Here is a 22,064-nt window from a genome sequence, read left to right on the forward strand (position 1 = left end):
TCTAATTAATTTATAATTTTAAAACATTAAATTGAGCAAACAACATTGCATACACTGTACTCAACAAATTCAATAAACACGACAAACTTCAGGCTCTTTGTTGGAAAAGAGGGAAAACCACGCAAAACTGCATAGTGCACAACGAAATACCGATATACGTCGTATAGGAAGTGCTATAAACGACGAAAAGGTAGTCCAAATCGAAAAGTAAAGAAATAGTTATTATTTGTGAATTAATTAATTTTTTGTAATATTATTTCAGTTAAAACGAATAGTAATGCATTATTTTCGATAAATTACTATTTTTCATACATAAAGGTTAAAAATTAATTGATTTGTATTATTACGTAGTCTTTTATTGGATTAGATTCTCAAGTTTTATTTTCTTTTTACTTTTTTATTTAAATTTTACATTTTAATTTTGCTATTAATTCAATATATAAAGGAACATGTATTACGTAGATGTTCGTTCGAAATTTAATATCCTCCTTAAATTCATAGTTGTTTATATTTTGCTATAAACCTTCAAAATATTCGAGTCTCATAAGATCTTGTTGTCTGGTAAATTAAAATAATTTAATATAAAATGCAAAAAGAATAGTATTCTTTTTATGTCGAGTTTTACAAAATTATCAACTCAATTTTCTGATTGCTTTATGCACATGTATTATGTATATTTTTGTCTGATTATTTTATTTTTGAAATCTTTAAATATGAATTATATATTGTTTTTTTAATTATTATACAGCAAGTTTTTTTTTTTTTTTTTTTTTTTTTTTTTACATTTACTTCATACTTGAAATAAAGAAAAATGTTTTGTCTAATGTTATAACATTGTTTTGTCAAGTTTATTATAATGGCTAATGCTCACAGTCCAACTCGCTTTAATGGAGAGGCCGACCATTTTTTTGATCCCAATTTCACTATTGACATAAATAATAAAATGAGAGTACCAAAGAGCATTAGAGTTAGCGGTGATTATACCGATGAAGATGTTATCGGAACAAACGGTTCTGCTTGGAATATTATGTCTGAAAAATATGAAATGCATGTACCAGACAGAATTATTGTTATTGGTAATGTTTGAATTTTAATATATTTATATCAGTCTTTAGATAATTATTATATGATTTACTTGCTATATTAGTACTTATTTATTTGTATTTCTCATTATATTATAATTATTTAAAGGGTTTTTTTTTCTTTTTTTTTTAATTCTAGGTCAAGAGCAACACATTGGCACAAAAGCACCTCCAAGAGAAATAACATTGGAGAATGCTGTTTTGCATAATGAGCCTCCTATAAGATGCAGCGTAAGAATCTGATATTAGTAATTTATTAAATCTAAGTTATTTTATTCTGATTTTTTTTTTTATTATTATTTGATTTTTTAAGACTCCACCACAAATATTAACATTAGATGCTCATTATTTTCCTATCATTGGTGATGACCTTAAACAAAATGGTACAGATTTGGAAGTAGTTAATGCTAAACCCGATAATTATTTTAACAATGAAACACAATCTATTGACAGACATGGCAGGTAATAATTATATTCCTTAATCATTCGATCAAGAATGTAACAATTAAAATACTATAAATTCTTTCATGTTATTAGAAATTTCTTATAAGAGTTGAATCTATTTTCTTATTACCCAAGCAAACCTTTTCTCTACAATAATTCTAATTTTTCTATCTGAGAAAGTAAATTAAATTATAATTGCTTTTACCTAACTTATTCTATAAAAGTCTCTTACTTTATTGTCGAATTTTTAAATCTTTTCAGTGATTGTTTACAGTTTTATAGATTGTTCTTAGTGTTCTTTTTTGATTGTATTAAAATCAAATTATTTTCATGCACTAGGAAGTAAGAAATAATAGTAACGATTTGTTAATGCAAAATTAAATGTAATAAAATATTAGAAAAATCTATCAATTAAATTATGATAATTAATGAATTTTAAACTGATTATCATCACCTTGTTAAGATTTAAGATGGAATATCTCTTAAAATACCTTAAACCTTAAAATAGTAAAAACAGTTGTTTGTATATGCTTTTGATATTATTAAACATTTTTTAGAGAGCAGACACCGGGATATGGAAGCTTAGATAATTCTTTAGCTCCGGTTGAAGAAATACATCATTTGAGGCGTCAGGTTGGAAAATTAAATCGACAAGTAATGGCTATCGAATCAGAAATACAGCAACAGCAACAAAGAATGAAATTAATTTATAGTATAACTGCAATATATTTTTTCTTTAAAACAATTTTTTGGTTTGGAAAAAATTAAAAACAATATGTCTTATGTTCAAGAGAAATTTTTAAACATAGGTTAGGTGGTACATTAATGAAATGCCAAACCTCAAAGTAATTCAGTATAAAAGAATTTACATGGAAAAACGAACATAATAGTATGTCTATTGAAAAATGAACAATTTTTTTTTTTTTTTTTTTTTTTCTAAATAGAAAATTCATTGAATTCTGTGTTATATTTGTAGTTGACTGCCATGTTACCAGAAACTTAATTATCGCCAATTTAATTTTACAAAACTAATTTTTAAAGAAAAAATTCTTACAAGTCTGTTTACTGGACAACAATACATTATGTAATTGTAGAAATGAACTCTAACAATTTCATTCCTTATTATTAATAATTTTCTTCTTTTTTTTTTTATAGTAGTGTTAAGAGAACTGAACTAATGATGCTAAAAATTTAGTCAGACATAAAATGTTTAGTATTAAAAAAATCAAGTAGAATAAACGATTAATTTTGATGACAAGAAAAGTATAAAATAATTATGTGATAAATTGGTAAAAATAATTGGTCAAATTGTACATTAAATGACCACGATTAATTCACAATCTTTTCTCTCTTGATTTTGTTAATTGTTGGTAATATTCTTTAAACAAAACTAAGGTAGTCTACCTTAAGTTATGGCTTATTAATTAATAATTACATTTTAACTTGTACAGGCAATTCATATGCGTCACGAATGAAAAAGTCAGAGTGCCATTTGAATAATTCATTTTGAACCATAAACAAACAAATATTGTATTCTTATATAGTTAAGACTTTAAGATCTCTGCTAGGAATCATCAAGATACGATTATGTACATTACCATTTATACATGATGACATTAGTGATCTATTATATTAAAAAGTAAATAAATTAATTAAAATAATACGATTCTTTCTTAAAAAATTTCTGATTCCTTTAATAATATTTTTATTCCAGTTTGAATTTTAATATGAAAATTAGTATTTTGCTTATGCATATACCATATAGATATATAGAAAATATCCATCAATTTAACAGTATGAGAAAATATTTCAATAAGATAGAATTACTTTAAGTTTAAAATTAGTATAAAAATTAAAAAAACCCGATCACATTGCATTGCATAAAAGCAGTTAAAAGTAGTATTTACTTTTTTGTACTTCGCGCCATCCTGTCTGCTTGGAAATAAATTCTTGAAATAAATTTGATTACGAGTTATTTCAGTATTGTAACATACAAAGTTTACTATATTATTTTACAGCAAATAATTCAAATTCCATGTTCACGGTTAGTTTCTCCTATTGTTCTTATCATTAGAAGGATTTTAAATGAAAAGAAATTAATTGCATAATGTTATATTTATGTTAAAGTAAATTAAATTTTAATACGTTCTACGCATATATATGACAAATGTGTCCTATCAAGCCACCTTTGCTTCTAGTTTTATAAATATATTTGACTTTATCGAGTGTTATTTTTATCCGAACGTTCGGTGAATCTTCTAATTTAATTAAAAGATATACTTAGAATATATTTTGTAAGTGTTTTTGACGTTGGTACCTTATTTGCTAATGAAATTTCAGAAACATGGCGAATACATATGAATAAATTTTACATTTAATTTTCAATATGGCTAATGATTGAAGGTGAGTGAGTTTTCTAAATTCATAACATTTTAATCAATTGAATTATATAAACACAAAATATTTATGAGACATATTTTGGAATTTTAGAAAAATGATTCATGCTGGAAAAGCGTCTGCTTAAACGAAGAATGAAGAAAATACACTACATTGCCTATGTAATTTGTCCAACATTAACAGTATTATTTAGCTTGATAATAGGCTTTGTTACTATGTATTTAGAAAATACTATACCACCATTGTTTGTATTCTTGTCGGTTCAATTCTATTTAAATTGGTATCTTGTTTATAATATAAACAAAAAAGCTATTATACCATTTACTATGGCCACTTGTCGAGAAAGTGAAGGTAAAGGAACAAGATTCTGGTACTGTGAAAAATGCAAACATTATACTCGTAGGCCAGCTCAGCATTGTATGCTGTGTAAAAAGTGCTTTTATTATCGTGATCATCATTGTTTTTTCCTAGGAGGTTGCATATTGCGGCAAAATATGGGAAATTTTATTCTAGTTTGCTTTTATGCTTCTTTTGCCTGTTTTTATTCTATATTTATAGTCGGCCCATATCTATATGATTACTATATACAGTTGGACACCACTAAACTCAACATTTATTATTTTGCTTTGAATTTCTTTTTTCCAATTACATTGACAAAATATTTAGTGATTGGCGATGAAAGCATTAATGTATTTTTAGTTACTTTATTCAATGTCTCAGTTTCTATTGCTTGTTTTACTCTTCTTTATGGACTTTGGAAATTATATACTTGCTTATCCGGGAGACAAAGGTATCACCCTGATGATGGAAAACGGCAAGATGTTTATGAAATCTTTGGAAGTTACGGATTATTTAACGTAATATTTCCTTTCAATGGATTTTTGCACTCCAGGAATATTGACGAAAAGTATGAATTGAAGAGTGTATAAAGGGGAAACGTCGCTGAAAATTAAAGATCTATTAATAAATTAATTAAATAAAAATCTGTAAATATTTTTTGTTAATAATATATTTGTTAAATATGACTTTTTTTTTCAATAAACACAGTTTTTATTGAAAAGTGTCAATCGTAATTTTTACTGAATATTGTTCATAAAGGAAAATATTTAATGAAGGATTTTAAATATATATTAATATAAAAAGAATTTTATTTTTTATAAATTCAAATCAATTAAATCACATGTGTAGTTCATCCACAATCGCATGTTTCATTTATGTAACTTTCATCGAAGTCTCCTCTTAAATCAAAGTATATGTCAACTTATTTTCTGTATGCTACAAATAATTAAAATTTTCTGTTTTGCTATAGCGCACATATATTTACATAGCACTCGCACGATAACACATTGAAAAAATAACCCAGCTCAGAGAAATCTTTTCCAACAAAAAAAGAGAGGATATTCATGTTATTACAGTTCAATATGTTTATTATGCTGTGATATAAAGTCATTTGGATGTATAAAAAGCCCTTCCATGACCTGCCATTTTGAATAGCTATTGGTTGAATATTCGCCTACTACTTCATTTTGACCTGAGATTGGTGAACCGTACGTTCGCCCAGTAACTGCCAAATACCTGTAAATAAAGATTTACATAATATAAAATCGAAATACTTTAATTTAAAATTTTTATAATTAATAAAATTAACTATTTATTACATTACATTACTAAGGGTTATTTAATTGTATTATTAGAAAGTTAAATTAAACATAGGAGTAAAAATTATAAAAATATATTTTTATTATTTCAAAAGAAAAATATTCTAGTTTTTCTTGTAAAATATAATAATTATCAAAAAATATTAATTTTTTCTATGAATCTGCATAATTGTCAATAATAAAGTAAAAACAAATTTCAAATATTTTTCTTTTGGAATTTTTTTGTTAGCTGAATTTGTTATTATATTATATTGTACTTAAATTATATAAATAACGGTGAATTAATAAATTTGACCATCAAAGCTTAAACAAAGCTGTATGATTTACATATATTATTTTTATTAACAAAAAATATTGTTAAAGTAAAATTATGTTTCCTAATCCAGTTTTTTAAAAGTATTTTTTAAAGAGAATAAATTTTCTAAAATTTTACTCACGCATTAGTATCTATATGTTTGAACATAATTGTTTCGTCTCTTTCCCAATGGGTGCCTGGGCATACAACTGTCCAGTGATCACCTGTATCACCCTCTCCCTGATTTCCATATGCTGAAACTTCTTGCCTTCCACTGAGAGGTGAGCTTACATGATGAGAGTGAAGATTTTTTTTTGTTGTTGTGTGCTCAAAACGTATAACATCTCCACATTTAATTGGCTTACTAAAAATAAATCAAATTATAATTTTACCTTTTTAAAATTTATCAAAATATATACACTCTAAGCTATACTATAACAATAACTTCTATATTGAAATTGCATTTTAAACTTAAAATTGACATAAAAGTTTTAAAATGTTACCCTCTAATGGATTGCTTTCCCGTGGGACCTTTAACTAGCCAGTATGAATTGCCATCTTCTTTTGCTTCTATTGCTGTCACAGATTGTTGTCCACTCCCACTGCCATATTGAATATCATGAGAATGCAACCTTACATTATAATCTACATTTAACAATTTAACAACTGAATTGTAGGTCACATAGGTAGTACCCTTGGCTGAAATATAGAAAATGAAAATTATTTTTTTTATATTGAATAACATTGACAAATTGTTATAATTAGCCACTCGCATCTATATGAGATTCAAATGATATAATATGAATTTATTTTATTGATCGTAACATTCCAAATAATAAATTGAACCAACAAATTAATTCGTTGCCTACAATAATAATAATGATAATATTAGTATCAACAACCAAAACTATTTCTTTAAGTTTTATATCAATTAGATGTTAAAAAAGATGGTAATTAAATTAATTTAAAATCCTTTAAACATTTTCATAATCTATAGAAATATATATTGAAAATATTTTAAGAAAAACGCAATTGAGTAAGACTTTGACAATAATTATGTTATATATAAAAAATCCAAAACATCTATAATAAGAGAAAAAATAATAAATGGAGGTAGAAAATGATATAAAACACTGAAACTTTAGTAAATGAAATAAATAGTGAAAATAAATTTCAAACTGTTTCATCATGAATTAAGGTTATATACATTAATACTACTGTATTTATAAATTATAGCAGATAAAAAATTACGAACTAAAATTAATAAACATATATTTACCATTAATGAAGCTAATTTGAAAGAATAAGATAAAGAATGCGAACTTGAAAAAATTTGCACACGTATTAGCCGCTTCCATTTTTTTTAAATAGCGAGTTGGAAGTGAAAAACACAACTTTAGCAGACGAGCTGGAAAGCTATGAGTGGATGAATAGAAAAGTCAAATCACTCTTGCGCACGTGTCCGCATTATACAAAACAATGTTCATATTATATTCTTTCCAATGGAGCGAAAATTTAAGAACTCTACATAAAAAAATTAAAATCAAAAGCAGCATAAAAAGTGTTTAAAATGTTTTGATTATGATTTATAAAAATTTTATCTTGTTTTCATAATTGTTTGTAAATTTGGTAGATTTTTTATATATGAATTTAACATTTAATTTATTTATTATGCAAATTTGTATTAAACAATTCTTACAATTTAAAATATAGTATTCGTTTATAAATTATAAATTAAATTAATTAATATCTATATACTGTCAATATTAAAGCAACCTACCTAATTTATTTATATTAGTAATTATTATAATGGATTAATACTAATTTAACTTTATATTTAAAATATGTATTTAATATATTTAAATTGGCATATTCTTAAAATAAGAATTTTACTTTACTTCCTTAATTACACAAAATATGTGTGGTATAGATATATTTGGGTATGAAGCATTATAATATCATTATAATATGAATATATGTGATTTGAATATTTATTGTTTAATTGTATGTGTAAAATTTGGAAAAAAATAATAAATAATTTTAAAAACAAATTTTTAATACAAAATTTTGTTTTATATAGTACATAATAGTAGTATTAAGGAATTTCAATATAATATTTACATACGTCTATACTATAAAAAAAATAGATTAGGAATATCTAATAAATAATTAAAAAAAAAAAACATTTTCGATACAAAATTTTGTTTTATATAGTATATAATAGTAGTATTTAGAAATTTCAATATAATATTTATATACTTGTAATTATTTTTAGTTTTCACATTTTAATACAAAAACATGCGTAAAAACTTATAATAAAATTTCTCTGTATTTATACATTTAAAAATGTATTTATTAAAATAAAAAAATAATAAGAATACACATACATAACATGATTTCCCTGTTTAAAAATTACTTTTTACACTTTAAACAAAATATAAATGAATATTTTTTTGTGCTTTATCAATCTGATTAATTATGCTATGAGAATTATTTCTAATTAATTATTCCAGTTTAATATTGAAACAGTATTATTCAAGTATAATACAAATATATGAAATTGTTTTCAATTTTTATAACATATTACTCAATCATTTCTGAATCAGTAATAACAAGATCATCGAGCATTTCTTCCAATGTGATTTGTGGTAATGTTGAATCATCGCAACTAGTGTCATTGTTAATTTGCTTTTGATTATCTCTGAAAATGTTGATATTTGCTCTTAATTCTGGGTCTTCTTCAAGTTCATCGAGAAACTCATTATAATCATTATTTTCAGAATTTATATCCATGTTTTCGTTAAGATGTTTCAATTTCCATAATCTAGCTCTGCGATGACTTGATCTATTAGTGCCATAAAATTTCTTTATTAATATAACATCTGGAACTGTATCTTGATCTAATTTTTCAAAATTTTCATCATTAATGTTGCTTCCACTAAGATCATAACCAAGAACCGAATCACCTGGTTTAAGAATGCCACCTAGATGTGTTCTAGTATGAATTGTATTTTGATCAAGCCCTAGATCCTCTGATTTCACCACCCAAATATCTGCAATTGCAAATTTGTGTGAAATATTGCCTTGTCCTGGAAATTTCTTTTTATCTTTCTCTTTAATCAGTTCCACATCAATCACTATATATTCTTTCAATTGCTTTGGATTACAAATAGTTTGAAATGGATATCGCCAATAAAGATTAGAGCTAATCTCTGCTATCTGACCCGAAGATACATCGATTACATTTATATAACTAGTAACTCTGTATACGACACAAATCGAAGGTAAATTTCCCAACTGATGAGTTAATTTTTTTGATAAACAGACAACGCTATCTTTCGATATTGGTACAATCTCAATACTATAAGAAAATTTATAATTATACGTATTGTTATGAATATCATGAGAAATTAACTTTTTTGACTGCTGATAGCGACAAGGTAAAAAAGATATGATAAAATCCACCAATTTTCTTGCATTAGCTTCAGTATTGTAAAAGAAATCTAATCCATCATGAACGGATTTGATACCAATGGTATTTTCATGAGCTCTGTGTTTCAAAATAAGCTGTTCTAAATAGTAAAAGGTCTTCTTGTTTATAGTTTTCTGACGTACTTGTACAGAAGCACTCCAATAATCTTTAGCTTCTGTACGATGGCAATCTTCGCACATTTGATTACTTATAACGTATTCTACGATAAAAATCTGTTCTAAAGTTGCATTTGTCATTATCTCACCGTGTACAGTAAGTTTAATCTTTATTCGCTTTGAATGTGGTTCTGTCCAAACAAAACTAGCATCAATGAGTTTCACTCTGTTAAGGCCTTTCAATTTCTTTAAACACAGAGTCATGAGTTCACGAGATTCTAAAGAAGCTTTTATCCACTCTCCAGGAGGATGCAAATATCTTTCACATTTTTTACAGAAATATAAAGTTGCTTGCTTTGGTATACCTTCAGTAATATCTACTTTTGTTCGTAAACATCCTACACACATATTAGTTGGATTTGGTTCAATTTGGGTTCCACATTCGCAGCATAGAATGAGTGCTTTATCGGACGTAAGAGTGTCCAATGCTAATGGTGAATACTCCATATTTTACTTTATTAATTAAATAGAAATATTAAATAATTTATCAATCTTAATAATTTTGGTAATATTAAGAATAACGAACAATGTATGCCGAGTTGATAATATCTAAGAGGGCTTATGTAAGTTAACCAATAAACCCATTTATTTCAACTAAACGCGATAATGGCTTATGCGTTTTATATACAAAATATTCTCTTATTGAGAATAAATTGTGAATCCTTTAGTGAAAATTAATACAATTTAAAATCCACGTGTTAAATGCGATCAATCGATTAAATTAATATGCGACGGTACAGACGATATCTTTATTGTATTATAACCAAGGCAAGATCGTTCAATCGACTCGATTTACTCGTTAGCAGTCGTCGCTGTAATCGATCGATCCATGCATTAAAGCTCCGTCGCAGGCGCAGCTTCGTTGTTAATCGATTGGCTCTTTAAATCAATAGCTTAAAATCCCACGATATAATAATATTTTAACGTTTTTAGATTTTTTAATCTAACAAGTGATACATATTGATATAAAAAAAATACGAAATCATCTTTATTGCATTTGATTTTTTAGTTTTTTATTGCATTACGAATTTTTTTTAATTGTACTGCACTTCTTGCTCTAATAAAATTATTTGATAATTTCCTTTTCGGTATTTTCATAATAACGAAGCAATTGACGAAATATAATAATTCAATATAATTTTCATTACTGGGACAATAAGAGTATTACACGTGTTTACAATTTTATCATTAGCAGTTTAACTCTTATATTGAAATAATTGCTGCTTCTGCAATTTGAGATTTCACATTTGAGATGTTAATTATACATTATTTGAAGGCAAAGAAAAATTCTTCAGTATAATGTTTAATGTTGTTAATCGTTATCGATATTATAAGATTGTAATACTTAAGATTTTATTTGTTTCACGTAACCTTCAAAAGTCATAAATTTTTATCCCGTAATTTTGATTGATTTTTATCAATTATTTTAGTATAATTTTTGATCTTAGGATTGTATTTAGTGAAGCATTTTGTAGAGAACATTCGCTTAAATTAAATTAACGATTAATCTAGCCATGTTTATAAATTGAAAAACATTCTAAAGCATCCGATATCAGCTTCATTCGTTATTCGTTAGATAACGCTAGCGTCTTCTTTAATTCTTACTACAATGTTAAGTGATCGTTAATCGAATGAGATGAATTATAATTTAGTAGCACGAAGTTCTCTTTATAATTTTCATTATTGTTACGTCGCTGTATGTTTTGTTTGTTCTCTTATTACAATTGAAAAAAAAAAACAAAAACAAAAAATCCGTCACATCTTATTACATATTTTTTCTTCTCTTATAGAATATTCATCATCGATCTTTGGAGATTTGCTAATGAATGTGTGGATATATTACAAATCCCTGATAACTTAACCTAGAAAAGACGTAACTCAAGTACGTCTTTATGTTTTGTCCCATCGTCGTCGTCATCGTCGCCAATCTGATATCGGAAGATCATGTATGCATAAAAGTATAGTGTGCATATACATTTGCAAGAACAAGTACAGAACTCGATGAGGAATAAGTAAAAAGAAAAATTTTAATTTTTGGAAAGATCAATTGCAATAAGAAATAGTGATTGGGAAAAAAGGAAAAAGAAACCTGGGTAAGTAGCTTATAAAATGTAAATAAGACAAACATAGTTTCACTTTGTATAAATCCAATTTTATTCAATTACCGATATTTTTAACCTACTTAATAACGAATTGCAGCTTTTAATTTAATTTTTATTTTTGCACAAAATAAAATATATTCTATATAATGGATAAAAATATAATTAACAGACATAAAGTAAATACTTCATCTTTTCGATATTTTCATAGATAATATAGTAAGAAGTCGTTTTTTTTACAATTTTATTTTTATTAAAATATATTTCATTCGGAAATACATAAAAAATGCACTATCGTTGTACTCGAATTAATAATGTTATGATTATTTTGTAAATTTATATTTGTAATAGAGTTGATAATAATAAATTAAATTACGTCTGATTGGAAAATATCCAATAAAGAATAAAAACAATCTTGTTAGTTTAAATTTCATTCAATTTCTCTACTAATTTTTAAAAGAATTACAAATTGTATTATAAAAAATTTATGAAATTTTTAAATGTTCAATTATTATCATATATATTTAATAATTTAGTATGTATATATATTAGTGCTTGAAAATATATTATTATTATAAAAAAAATTGAAAATATTTCATTATACTCGTATTCATATATTAATGAAAAATTAAAATGATTTTTTTAATAAATAAACAGTTTCATAAGATATGTACTCTAATTTTTAAATGTTTGAATTACGAATTTCTGAGGAGGTCTAATTTTCATTCAGTGACACATATGGATATCTACATGTGCATGAGTATTATAAGAATTAATATTTTGTGATAAGACAATTAAAAATGCTACGAAAGATTGATTAATTTATTTACTTTCGAAACAAATATGTTTGAAATAAAATAAGTATTAAAAACAGAAGTACGTTATGTTTAAGGTTGACTATTGATAATAGTTAAAAATATAATATGTAATATCAGTGTGATACATATGTAAGACAAGACAATTGATCTACAAAGTTATTACAGGTCTTAAATCATGTTGTAACTAATTAGATATAAGTAAAATGAAGCCAAAAATGATATGATTTTATAAGAATATGAAGCTGTAGAATCAATTAAAAATTTTAAGGCAAAATGAAGAACATTTAAAGCTTCGAAGATGACATTGCCAAATGAAAAAAATCAATTTGTTGAATATTTAGTAATATTTATATAGGAGATACAACTTTTCCAAATTTGAAATTTATATTAGTAATGCTTTTTATTTTAATTTCAAATATATACATTTATCAATCAACTTAATCAAATTTTCATACATTTCTTATATGTTGATGTATCTTTGCATATTATATTCTTAGCTAATAAGATTGCTATATTAATAATAATTGAAAAAGTTATTGATAATATAATACTCGGAGGCAATACGTATTTGAATTTCTACATTATACTAACTAAAACGATTATATATTTAATTCTATCACTATTAACATATAATATAATCTTATAATTAACAGTTAAATATGATGTAAATTATTGAATAATATAATTATGTGCAACAGAATTATGAATAGATTGAGTTAAATTATTTCTTACAGAAATATTGACAAGTCATGCTTCAATTATTATTAATAATAAATATTAAAAAATTTTAATTGAATTAAATATGAAATGCTATTTATATAATTCATACTACAATAGTTGTATTAATATAATAAATATAAATATAATAGTTTTTACATTATTTTTTTAATAAAAATAAAGAAAAATAATTTATTTTCAATATAAAATTTATTTACGAGGTTATAGTTTTTTTTCTCATTTGGATAAATATTAAATTTCACAAATAGTCATTTAATGCAAGAAAATCATCTTGTATATACGATAGCCCTAATACGCCAGCAGGTTTATGGTCTCTATTATTTTAATATTTTTAAGATTTAGTTTTATCACTATACCAATAATTTTTTATTAATTGAAGTTGTTTTATTATTGTCAATATGTTCGCATTCTGTCCATTTATACACTTTTAGTATATAAAAAATTATATATACATATTCAATTATAAATGTAATAACGATATTAATGGAATTATGTTATTGGAAACTTATCGGCTAAATCGAATTCGTTTGCTTAAATTTTACTTTATTAACGTGAATATAATGTTTACCTGGTTTTATCCAAATTTTTTGTGTAACATATAAAAATGAATGTTAATTATTAATAAGGTTGAATATTGTGTAATTTATTTAGTTAATTTATTTATAAATACTAATAACTATGTTTAAAAATTCGTGGGTGACCTTAACAATTATTTTAAAAAATAATATATATATAATATAAAAATAATATAATTGCGCAAAGAAATGTAAGCGATTAGTTATCATATTGATTATATTGTGTGTAAAATCTAATTGGTAAAAATATTATTGCAATCTTTATAACGCTTGTTATTTTAAAATAAAAAATGTGTTTATACTTAATGTTTAAACTTTATGTTTACATTTGTATAATTCAAGCTTCAAATTAAACATCCGAACACTTTGATTTTTATTAATATCATCAGTTTTTAAACATCAGATTGAGTTGAATAAATTAAAATAATTTTATTCTTAACACGAATGACGCACATTACCTTAAAAGAGAAAGGGTTTTCTGTCATTAATAAATAAGATTAAGTGGAAACTAGCACATTGCGACAATTATTGAAACGAACTGACATGGAAGCTGGCAAGTTGGATAGTGTTTCAGTAAACTTAAAATTCGTATATCTAGATTTTTCTTGTCAGTTATTATAGCATTTTTAGGTATCTCTCTGATTATACTTGAATAAATTCAATGAATATATGTCAAATAACCATCTATTTTCATTGATGATTTATTGTACACGCGGGCGCGCGCGCGCACACACACACACACACACACAGAGAGAGAGAGAGAGAGACTTAAACGCATACAATACACCTGCATATATTTATGTTCGTCATACATACATACAATGGAGACGGAATACATCCATTTAAGCTTTTATATATATGGAATTTTGTAAGAGGCTAGAATATAATTAAAGTATATTTGTAGCGGCATCGCTTTTCTTCATTCCTATCTTTTTAGAATTTTATATTGTATGTGTGGTTAATATATATCTTATCTATAGTACATAGCTATCTTCATTGCATGGCTGTCAATTTTAAAACATTTTAATCTGTTACTTTAAAAATCTAATGATTATCCTTAAAACCGGAAATATGTCAGCATTGACTGCCATTGTAGATTACAATAGACAATTATGTTTATAACTGACAAACGATTCGGCCGTGGCCCAAGTTGACTGCAATTTAATATTGACCCTTCTTTTGCATTGGCTCATAATATTTAACGTAAACAAAAGGCGTTGAGTTCTACGTGTCTAAATCATGAAAAATGACTATTAAGAGTTTCTAATAATTATTTTTACTGTGCATTAAGAATCTAGGAAATAGATCGATAAATAAATATATCGAGATAATAATTACATAAAAGTAAATTATCTCGTCTAATATTTATTATTACAATTAATTTAATAAAATACTATTTATTTGTTAACATTTTATACTGTGTATTCATCTTTCAATTTGTTAATTTGAATGTATTTAAATTATTATTTTCAAAAAAGGAATTATTTTTTCCAAAAAAGAAAGGAATAAATTAGGTGCTTACAGAAAATTAAATCAACATGTTTATATTAAATTAATAAAGTGTGTATTTTTCAACATCAATGAAATTATATATATTAATAATATAAAAATAGCTTTATTATTAATATTTATTATTATTAATTAATTAAAATTATTAAAATTAATATAATAGTTAATATTAATAATTTTTTAATGTAGTAAGGAGTCAAAATATTTAAAATTTTTATGTCCATGCTATTGTATAATTTTGTTACCGTCTTCGCAACATAATTTTTTCTTTACGAAAACGAAATTATCAAATAGGTAGAATTAAAAAGGTTACGAAAAAATATCTTAATGCTTAATTTAAAAAAATGTACTTTATGATATTCGATATTTATGACATTTTGACAATCCTTAAAAAGTTTTTGAAATAGTTGTAATATTATCAGCTTGATAATGTTTATTATACATTTTAATTAGTCTTGTATATTTCATTGTAAATATTAAGAAAACCAACAATCACATTGAGCACCAAGAAGTCTTTTACATATTGTTCATCTTTTTTCGTGATCCAGCAGTTGGCGAATGGATGGATATCACCAATCGAAAGAATGGATACCGTCCACCAACACACTGATAAGTCAAAGGACAATGAATCACAAATGAAGTTTAATTGGAAACTTCAGCCAATTCTGCCTGATGAATATACTCGATTGCCATCTCTTGAAAAATCTTTTATTGGTATTTTGAAGGATAAGAAAAATATATCTAAAGTGATTGTCGACTTGACTAACAGCTTACCAACTCCTCAACATTTGAAACGTTGTTCCGGATTACGCATATACTTAGCATATGTTAATAAAGTGAATGGCAGTCAGACAAATTTGAAGGCATTATTAGTGGAGAATGGATTTGATATTTCTCTATTAGAGGATGATTATGAAATTGCCGATATACCGTCAGTGGCACCTAGAACTAAAGCTCAGATGACTTATGCCTTAAAATACTGGCCCGTAAATTTTCATCCAAATCCTTACGTAGAGGCTTTGATATCTGGATCGGTATTTAATGATGCTCAATTACGTTCGTTAGAGACATATATGAAAATAGCAATTTGTATTGCCGAAAAAAGTGCAGTTGGCACAAAAGATTGTAATGGAAGTGCTATAATCGTTGATCCTGTGAATGGAAATATTCTATCAATGGCTGCATCCAGCATAGATAAACATCCAATGTGGCATGCTTCGATGTTAGCTATAGATCTTGTTGCTAGATTACAGGGTGGCGGGTCCTGGAACTTATTTAATAATGCTAAAGATGGAACGAAGATTGTTGAATCAAAATATCATAATCGAATGTTTCCTTATTATCCAGAATGTTTAAATACAAAAGATTCATTTCCATCGGAGAGCTTATTGTTTAAAAAACCCGATCAGAAGAATAAAAATCTTAAGAAAAAAATAGATAGTAAATATGAACCATATCTTTGCACAGGTTACTGGGCAATACTTTTGCAGGAACCGTGTCCTCTTTGCGCAATGGCTTTACTTCATTCACGAGTGTCACGAATATTTTACGGCCTGTCTAATCCGCAAACTGGTATTCTCGGTAGTCAAGCAATTCTACATTCAATACCAGGATTAAACCATCGCTATCAAGTGTGGAGTTCTCTTCTGCTTGACACATGTCGTAAAACTCTTGAGAAGTGTCGTTGGATAGATGGTTCATAAAAATCGTATCAGTACATTTTCTAACAAAGTTTGAAATACACATTTTACATTTTATTTTATAAATAATTTACTGTTTGAAATTCAAAAGAATATTAAGAATTTTTATAAAAATTCTATGAATTATAATTAATTAATTTATAAAAAAAAAAAAAAAAAGTAAATAATATTACATAATAGTGGTTACTATGATTTATTTATAATAGTAAAAATGTTGCACAAAATAATTATTAGTATATTAATATGAAAACATCAAGATATGTTTGTATTGGATTCTGAGTTAGATAACAATGAAATATAAATTGTATACAAACTAAATAAAATTAGTATAAAATGAATAATATTTTTTATACTAATTAAATAATTCATTAAATTTTTAATTTGTTAATTTTTTGTTATAAAAAATAAAAAAAAAAATTATACATGTCGAATTTAACATATACTTTTTAATATTGTATTCAACAATTTTAACTTTAAAATGGTTAGAAAGGTAGTAGTTTAAATTTTTTTTAATTAAAAAAAAAACTTTATATAAAATTAATTATACATATATTTATGTTAAAGGCAAACTAATAAATGATTCTATTGCTTATGTAAAAAAAAAATATAATATGAGTTGTCTTCTTGTATTTTTAAATAAGTTATTATATTAATTCTATTATTAAAGTAATAAAAATAATGCATATAAAAATATTAAGAAAGTCATCTTTATCGTTTTTTTTTTATCTCAACTTCGTTTAGCATGAGAGAATGTTATGTTATTGTCTTACTAATTTATTCAGTTTAATAATTCTATCATTTGAAAAAATATTGAACTATTTCCTAATTTCAATTTAAAAAATTAATATTGATTAATTTTATAATGAATAATTAAGAAATTCGATGAATTTCATTTATAAAATATGTTTATTGTTTAAAGCGTTATTTAAATTATAAAGTTTAATAGTTACTGTTATACGTGTTCTTAATTATATATCTAGTTTTGTTCATAAATAAAACAATAATGTTTATGAAAGTACTTGTAGGGATTGCTAAATTCATGCATCAATACTAATTAAATTCATCATATGAGAACTGTAATTAAGCAACATACCAAATAATTCTTACTTAAAATATTTTCAACGACATTTACACTGAAATATAATAATAATTCGAGCAAAATTAAAAATACATAAACTAAATGTATAGTTATTAATTGTAATATACAATCAATTCATTTTTTGTTATATGTATGTAAAACATTGTTTTTGATTAAGTATAAATTAAAAGCTTTGAAGCCTATATTTGTTATGTATAATTTATTATACTAAAAGAAATAATATATTTTTTATATATACAATTTAAAATAATATTGTGACGAAATATGGTTATATGATAATATTTACAAACTCGTTTTGAGTATAAAAACATATTTTGTTAGTAAAAAACGATAATGTACTACAAAATCTTGGCATGTTAAGACCATGGATTAAATTTTGTTTTTTTTTTTTTACATGACATTCGAATAAATATTTTAGCAGTTTAACATATAATATAATGGGCCAATAATTGCAGAAATTACTCAATGCTGATATATAATAAAAATATTTTAGGTATTATTAAAAATTTTTATAACAAATGAATTGTATTTATATATTTTCGAATAATGTATTTTTTACTTGTTATTTGACATACATTCTATATTGTTACTATAATATAGATTTCAACAAAATAAACTCCGTGCTTAAATTGAATATTTATATATATATATATATATATATATATATATATTTAAAATATAAATAATAACTTATAAATAGAATACATTTTTGTTATTTAATTTTAATTACATTAATTAATAATATATAATTACTTTTATAAATTATTTAAGAAATTAGATTGAATATTTGTTAAATAATGTTAAATAATGTTAAAATACTTTTATTTTTTTTTTTTTTACAAATTGAGTAAACTACGTAAGATGCATATAAATATTTTATAAAATTTTATATTTTATTGTTCTTTTAAAAGATTGTATTTTTAACTATTTTCATGAAACAAAGTGATTCTAATATTAAAAATAGAAAATAGTATTTCGATATTAATATTTTAGTTTTGTGCCATTCACATTGATTTCATAGATCCATTAATTAACTGTGATAAAATTAAGCTTCATAAATTTTTATTTATATGTATAAATAAAACTAGTTTTAATTAAATAAAAATCTATGAAACTAGCGTTCATTTTATAGAGAAAAAGCAGAGAAATAGTTGAACTTTAATATGGCTTTGTAAATGTATGTATTTTATTTAAATATATTATAGAATATTCATTTTTAACGTAAACGATTATCAGTAAATTATATACAATTATATTTTATAAATGTATATTTTGTAAATGTATGTATTTTATTTAAATATATTATAGAATATTCATTTTTAACATAAACGATTATCAGTAAATTATATACAATTATATTTTATAATATATTAATTTGTATAAGCAAGTGAATTGCATAGTTTTTCACTAATTACCAAGACCTTTAATTGTTAGCATTTTAAATATATTTTAAAAGTATGAATGGAATTAAAAAAATATATAGTTGTTTTATAATTTCTAATTTACATCGTCATTGATAAAACACATAAAAGCAGATGATGAAAAATTTCTTCAGTAATACTAGATTATGTGTTAGTTAAATAAATTACTTTACTATTATTATATAGTAATTAAGAACTACTAAACTGGTTTATTTCCAAAGTATGTAATTAAAAAAAATGGCATCAATAGTTTATTATAAAAGATTGCGGTTGAATCGTATGATTCTCTAAAGTATTGTCTGACTTAATTTAAAAATTATTTTTAAATCTATTTAAAGAAATCTGAATCACACGTAATGGATATGATGTTATACTATTTTTATATTTAATAAATAAATCTTAATAATTTTTTTATATATACTAAAACTAATAACTGAATTGTAATATTAATTCAAACGGAATCGATCTATTTTTTAATTAAGAATTTTGTGTAATTGTAAAACTGTCGGTTAATGATTTTGGTATATTATATAGAAAACTCATTTATTATATTTAACTTTCGTTTTTACTCTTATTTGAAATTTATAAGTAAATTTGTAAATATATTATAAATAAGAAAGAAACTTAGTGTGTATCATATGGTTGAATGCATTTTCAATAATACAAAGAAAGCCTAAACTTTAACTTATTAATAATTACTAGAAAACCATAAATGATATTAGCGATATACTATGAATATATGTCAGATGAAATAAAAAATGTTTTACTTTATGAGCCCATTAATAAAAAATATATTTTATATTTGAAATTCTTAGTTAAATTAAAAAATTTTTTAAAAATAATTATATTATTTTAAATATATTCGCTAATGAAAATAGCTGCTATTTCAGTAACGAAAATTATCAATACATTATTTGTTATTATTTATTTTATAAAATATGATCTGAGATGACAATAAAAATTTGGGATACCCGTTGAAAGTAAAAGCTAATTCAAGTAATTGTCTAATTGGGTTACAAAAGAATATGTATCGGCAAAACAATGTAGCATTAATAAACTATCGTTTAAAAGGACTAACGTCATAAAAATTATATATAATCACCTGTTCGATTCACTGAGATCGATAAAAACGCGAATATTTAGTACTTGAAAGATAATAAAAAATAAAGTGGAAATATTGTCTTGAAACATTCGTTCCTTGTCATGTGCGCGTGGATGAGAAAATTGTCGACCTTTTCTATTGACACTAATTGCGTCTGACATTCCGCCGACACTCTTTGCGGCGCTACATACATACATCCGCTCTGTAATAAACTGCGCCGCGCTTCCCTCTCATATTTTGTATGCATCGAAAAATTGTCACGTGCTCAATTCTAGATAAGAGACTTTCCTTCATTCTGAAATTTAAGCTTAAGAGGCAAGTTCCAAATATTTTAAAAAAAATCTATCGAATTTTTCAATCATTCAATTGAAAAGTTTACCGAGTTTAGAAAATATATAATCGTTAAGCAACTTTAAGTCTCGAAAATAAAATCTATAAAAGTTCTAGAGAGAAAAAAATGCAACTATAAATATAGAAAATTAAATAAAATATGTAAAATTCATTTGTCGATACAATTTATCGATTCATTGGTCGATACAATCCATATTTAAATTTGTGTGTTTAACAAATATATACAATGCCAAGACATATATTAACTTAAATAAGTAATACATTGTAAGATGCAATAATTAAATCTCGTTCCAAACTATTTAAATTGAATTTTATTTCAAACGTGAAATGATTAGAATCTGCATTTAAATTTGAAAAACATATGTAAAAAAATAAGAGTTAAAATTTATTAATGATTGTTGTTGTATTTTATTATTTTAACATTTTAACGAGTATGTTAAATAATATAAATTTTAAATATAAACTTTAAAAAATTATTAAAACAAGAGATTTACTTATAGTGACTGTTTTTTATCGTACTATACTTAATATACCCAAGCAAAGAATTAATTTTAATTAAAACATAATTTTATTTTTTAATCTCATCAAATTTATCAGATCTGATAAAATGATAATTATATATAAACAATTTTTTAAGGTATATAAGATAAGCAGTTTTACTATATATTCTATCTTTAGAAATTTTATAAAATTGCAAATTTTATTACTTTTTTATGTATTGATATATATATATATATATAAATACATATATTAATATATATTTTCATTTATGAAAATGCTGCGATTATAAATAAAGAGATCAATGATGTTTAGAAAATAAATTCAAAAGTATTAAAAATGTTATTTTTTAAATTCAATATTTATAATATTTTTCCAACTTTTTTTCCCTTTTGGTTTTTGTTTTTTATAATCATGTAAAAGTGCAAATATCAAAATGTATATAAGATATATTATATTTGAAAAATGGAAGAATGTTAGTATATTTTTTATTTTTTCATTATATTGTATTTATTATTTTTTTTTTGTTTTATTTCTTTAAATGAAATTATATAATAATAATTATTATTATTATTATTAGAAAAGCTTTTATAATTGGTTTCACTTTCACGACTGTATCATTGTATATGA

At 23.9% G+C, this 22,064-nt stretch overlaps 5 protein-coding genes across 6 annotated transcripts; 3 read left to right on the forward strand and 2 right to left on the reverse strand.

Annotated features, from left to right (window-relative positions):
- The first annotated feature begins 28 nt into the window (after positions 1 to 28).
- Tango11 (transport and golgi organization 11) lies at positions 29 to 2,529 on the forward strand. The gene is made up of 7 exons (XM_011507442.1): positions 29 to 190; positions 848 to 1,076; positions 1,222 to 1,313; positions 1,396 to 1,544; positions 2,084 to 2,273; positions 2,336 to 2,371; positions 2,503 to 2,529. Exons 2-7 carry the CDS (start codon positions 857 to 859, stop codon positions 2,527 to 2,529), a joined length of 714 nt encoding a protein of 237 aa, XP_011505744.1. The 5' UTR covers positions 29 to 190; positions 848 to 856.
- A 1,491-nt stretch (positions 2,530 to 4,020) lies between these two features.
- Positions 4,021 to 5,311, forward strand: LOC105368064 (palmitoyltransferase ZDHHC22-like). 2 transcript variants are annotated; one of them, XM_011506972.1, is made up of 3 exons: positions 4,021 to 4,274; positions 4,395 to 4,830; positions 5,233 to 5,311. In XM_011506972.1, exons 1-3 carry the CDS (start codon positions 4,028 to 4,030, stop codon positions 5,249 to 5,251), a joined length of 702 nt encoding a protein of 233 aa, XP_011505274.1. In that variant the 5' UTR covers positions 4,021 to 4,027; the 3' UTR covers positions 5,252 to 5,311. The 2 variants fall into 2 exon arrangements, with proteins under 2 accessions (XP_011505274.1, XP_011505273.1); XM_011506971.1 differs by having other exon boundaries at positions 4,021 to 4,830.
- LOC105368063 (stromal cell-derived factor 2) lies at positions 5,089 to 7,293 on the reverse strand. The gene is made up of 4 exons (XM_011506970.1): positions 7,156 to 7,293; positions 6,380 to 6,575; positions 6,019 to 6,240; positions 5,089 to 5,498 (listed from the first exon to the last, which is right to left on the reverse strand). The coding sequence occupies exons 1-4, from the start codon at positions 7,232 to 7,234 to the stop codon at positions 5,333 to 5,335; spliced, it is 663 nt and encodes a 220-aa protein (XP_011505272.1). The 5' UTR covers positions 7,235 to 7,293; the 3' UTR covers positions 5,089 to 5,332.
- A 997-nt stretch (positions 7,294 to 8,290) lies between these two features.
- Positions 8,291 to 10,251, reverse strand: Nmd3 (60S ribosomal export protein NMD3). The gene has a single exon (XM_011506973.1). It carries the CDS (start codon positions 9,969 to 9,971, stop codon positions 8,460 to 8,462), a length of 1,512 nt encoding a protein of 503 aa, XP_011505275.1. The 5' UTR covers positions 9,972 to 10,251; the 3' UTR covers positions 8,291 to 8,459.
- Positions 10,252 to 15,816: 5,565 nt separating this feature from the next.
- Positions 15,817 to 17,016, forward strand: LOC105368066 (probable inactive tRNA-specific adenosine deaminase-like protein 3). Its single transcript, XM_011506974.1, has one exon. It carries the CDS (start codon positions 15,848 to 15,850, stop codon positions 16,964 to 16,966), a length of 1,119 nt encoding a protein of 372 aa, XP_011505276.1. The 5' UTR covers positions 15,817 to 15,847; the 3' UTR covers positions 16,967 to 17,016.
- Positions 17,017 to 22,064: the final 5,048 nt, after the last annotated feature.

The sequence above is a fragment of the Ceratosolen solmsi genome, unplaced genomic scaffold, assembly GCF_000503995.2.
Source record: "Ceratosolen solmsi marchali unplaced genomic scaffold, CerSol_1.0 scaffold6, whole genome shotgun sequence".
In the NCBI taxonomy this organism is placed as follows: Eukaryota; Metazoa; Arthropoda; class Insecta; order Hymenoptera; family Agaonidae; genus Ceratosolen; species Ceratosolen solmsi.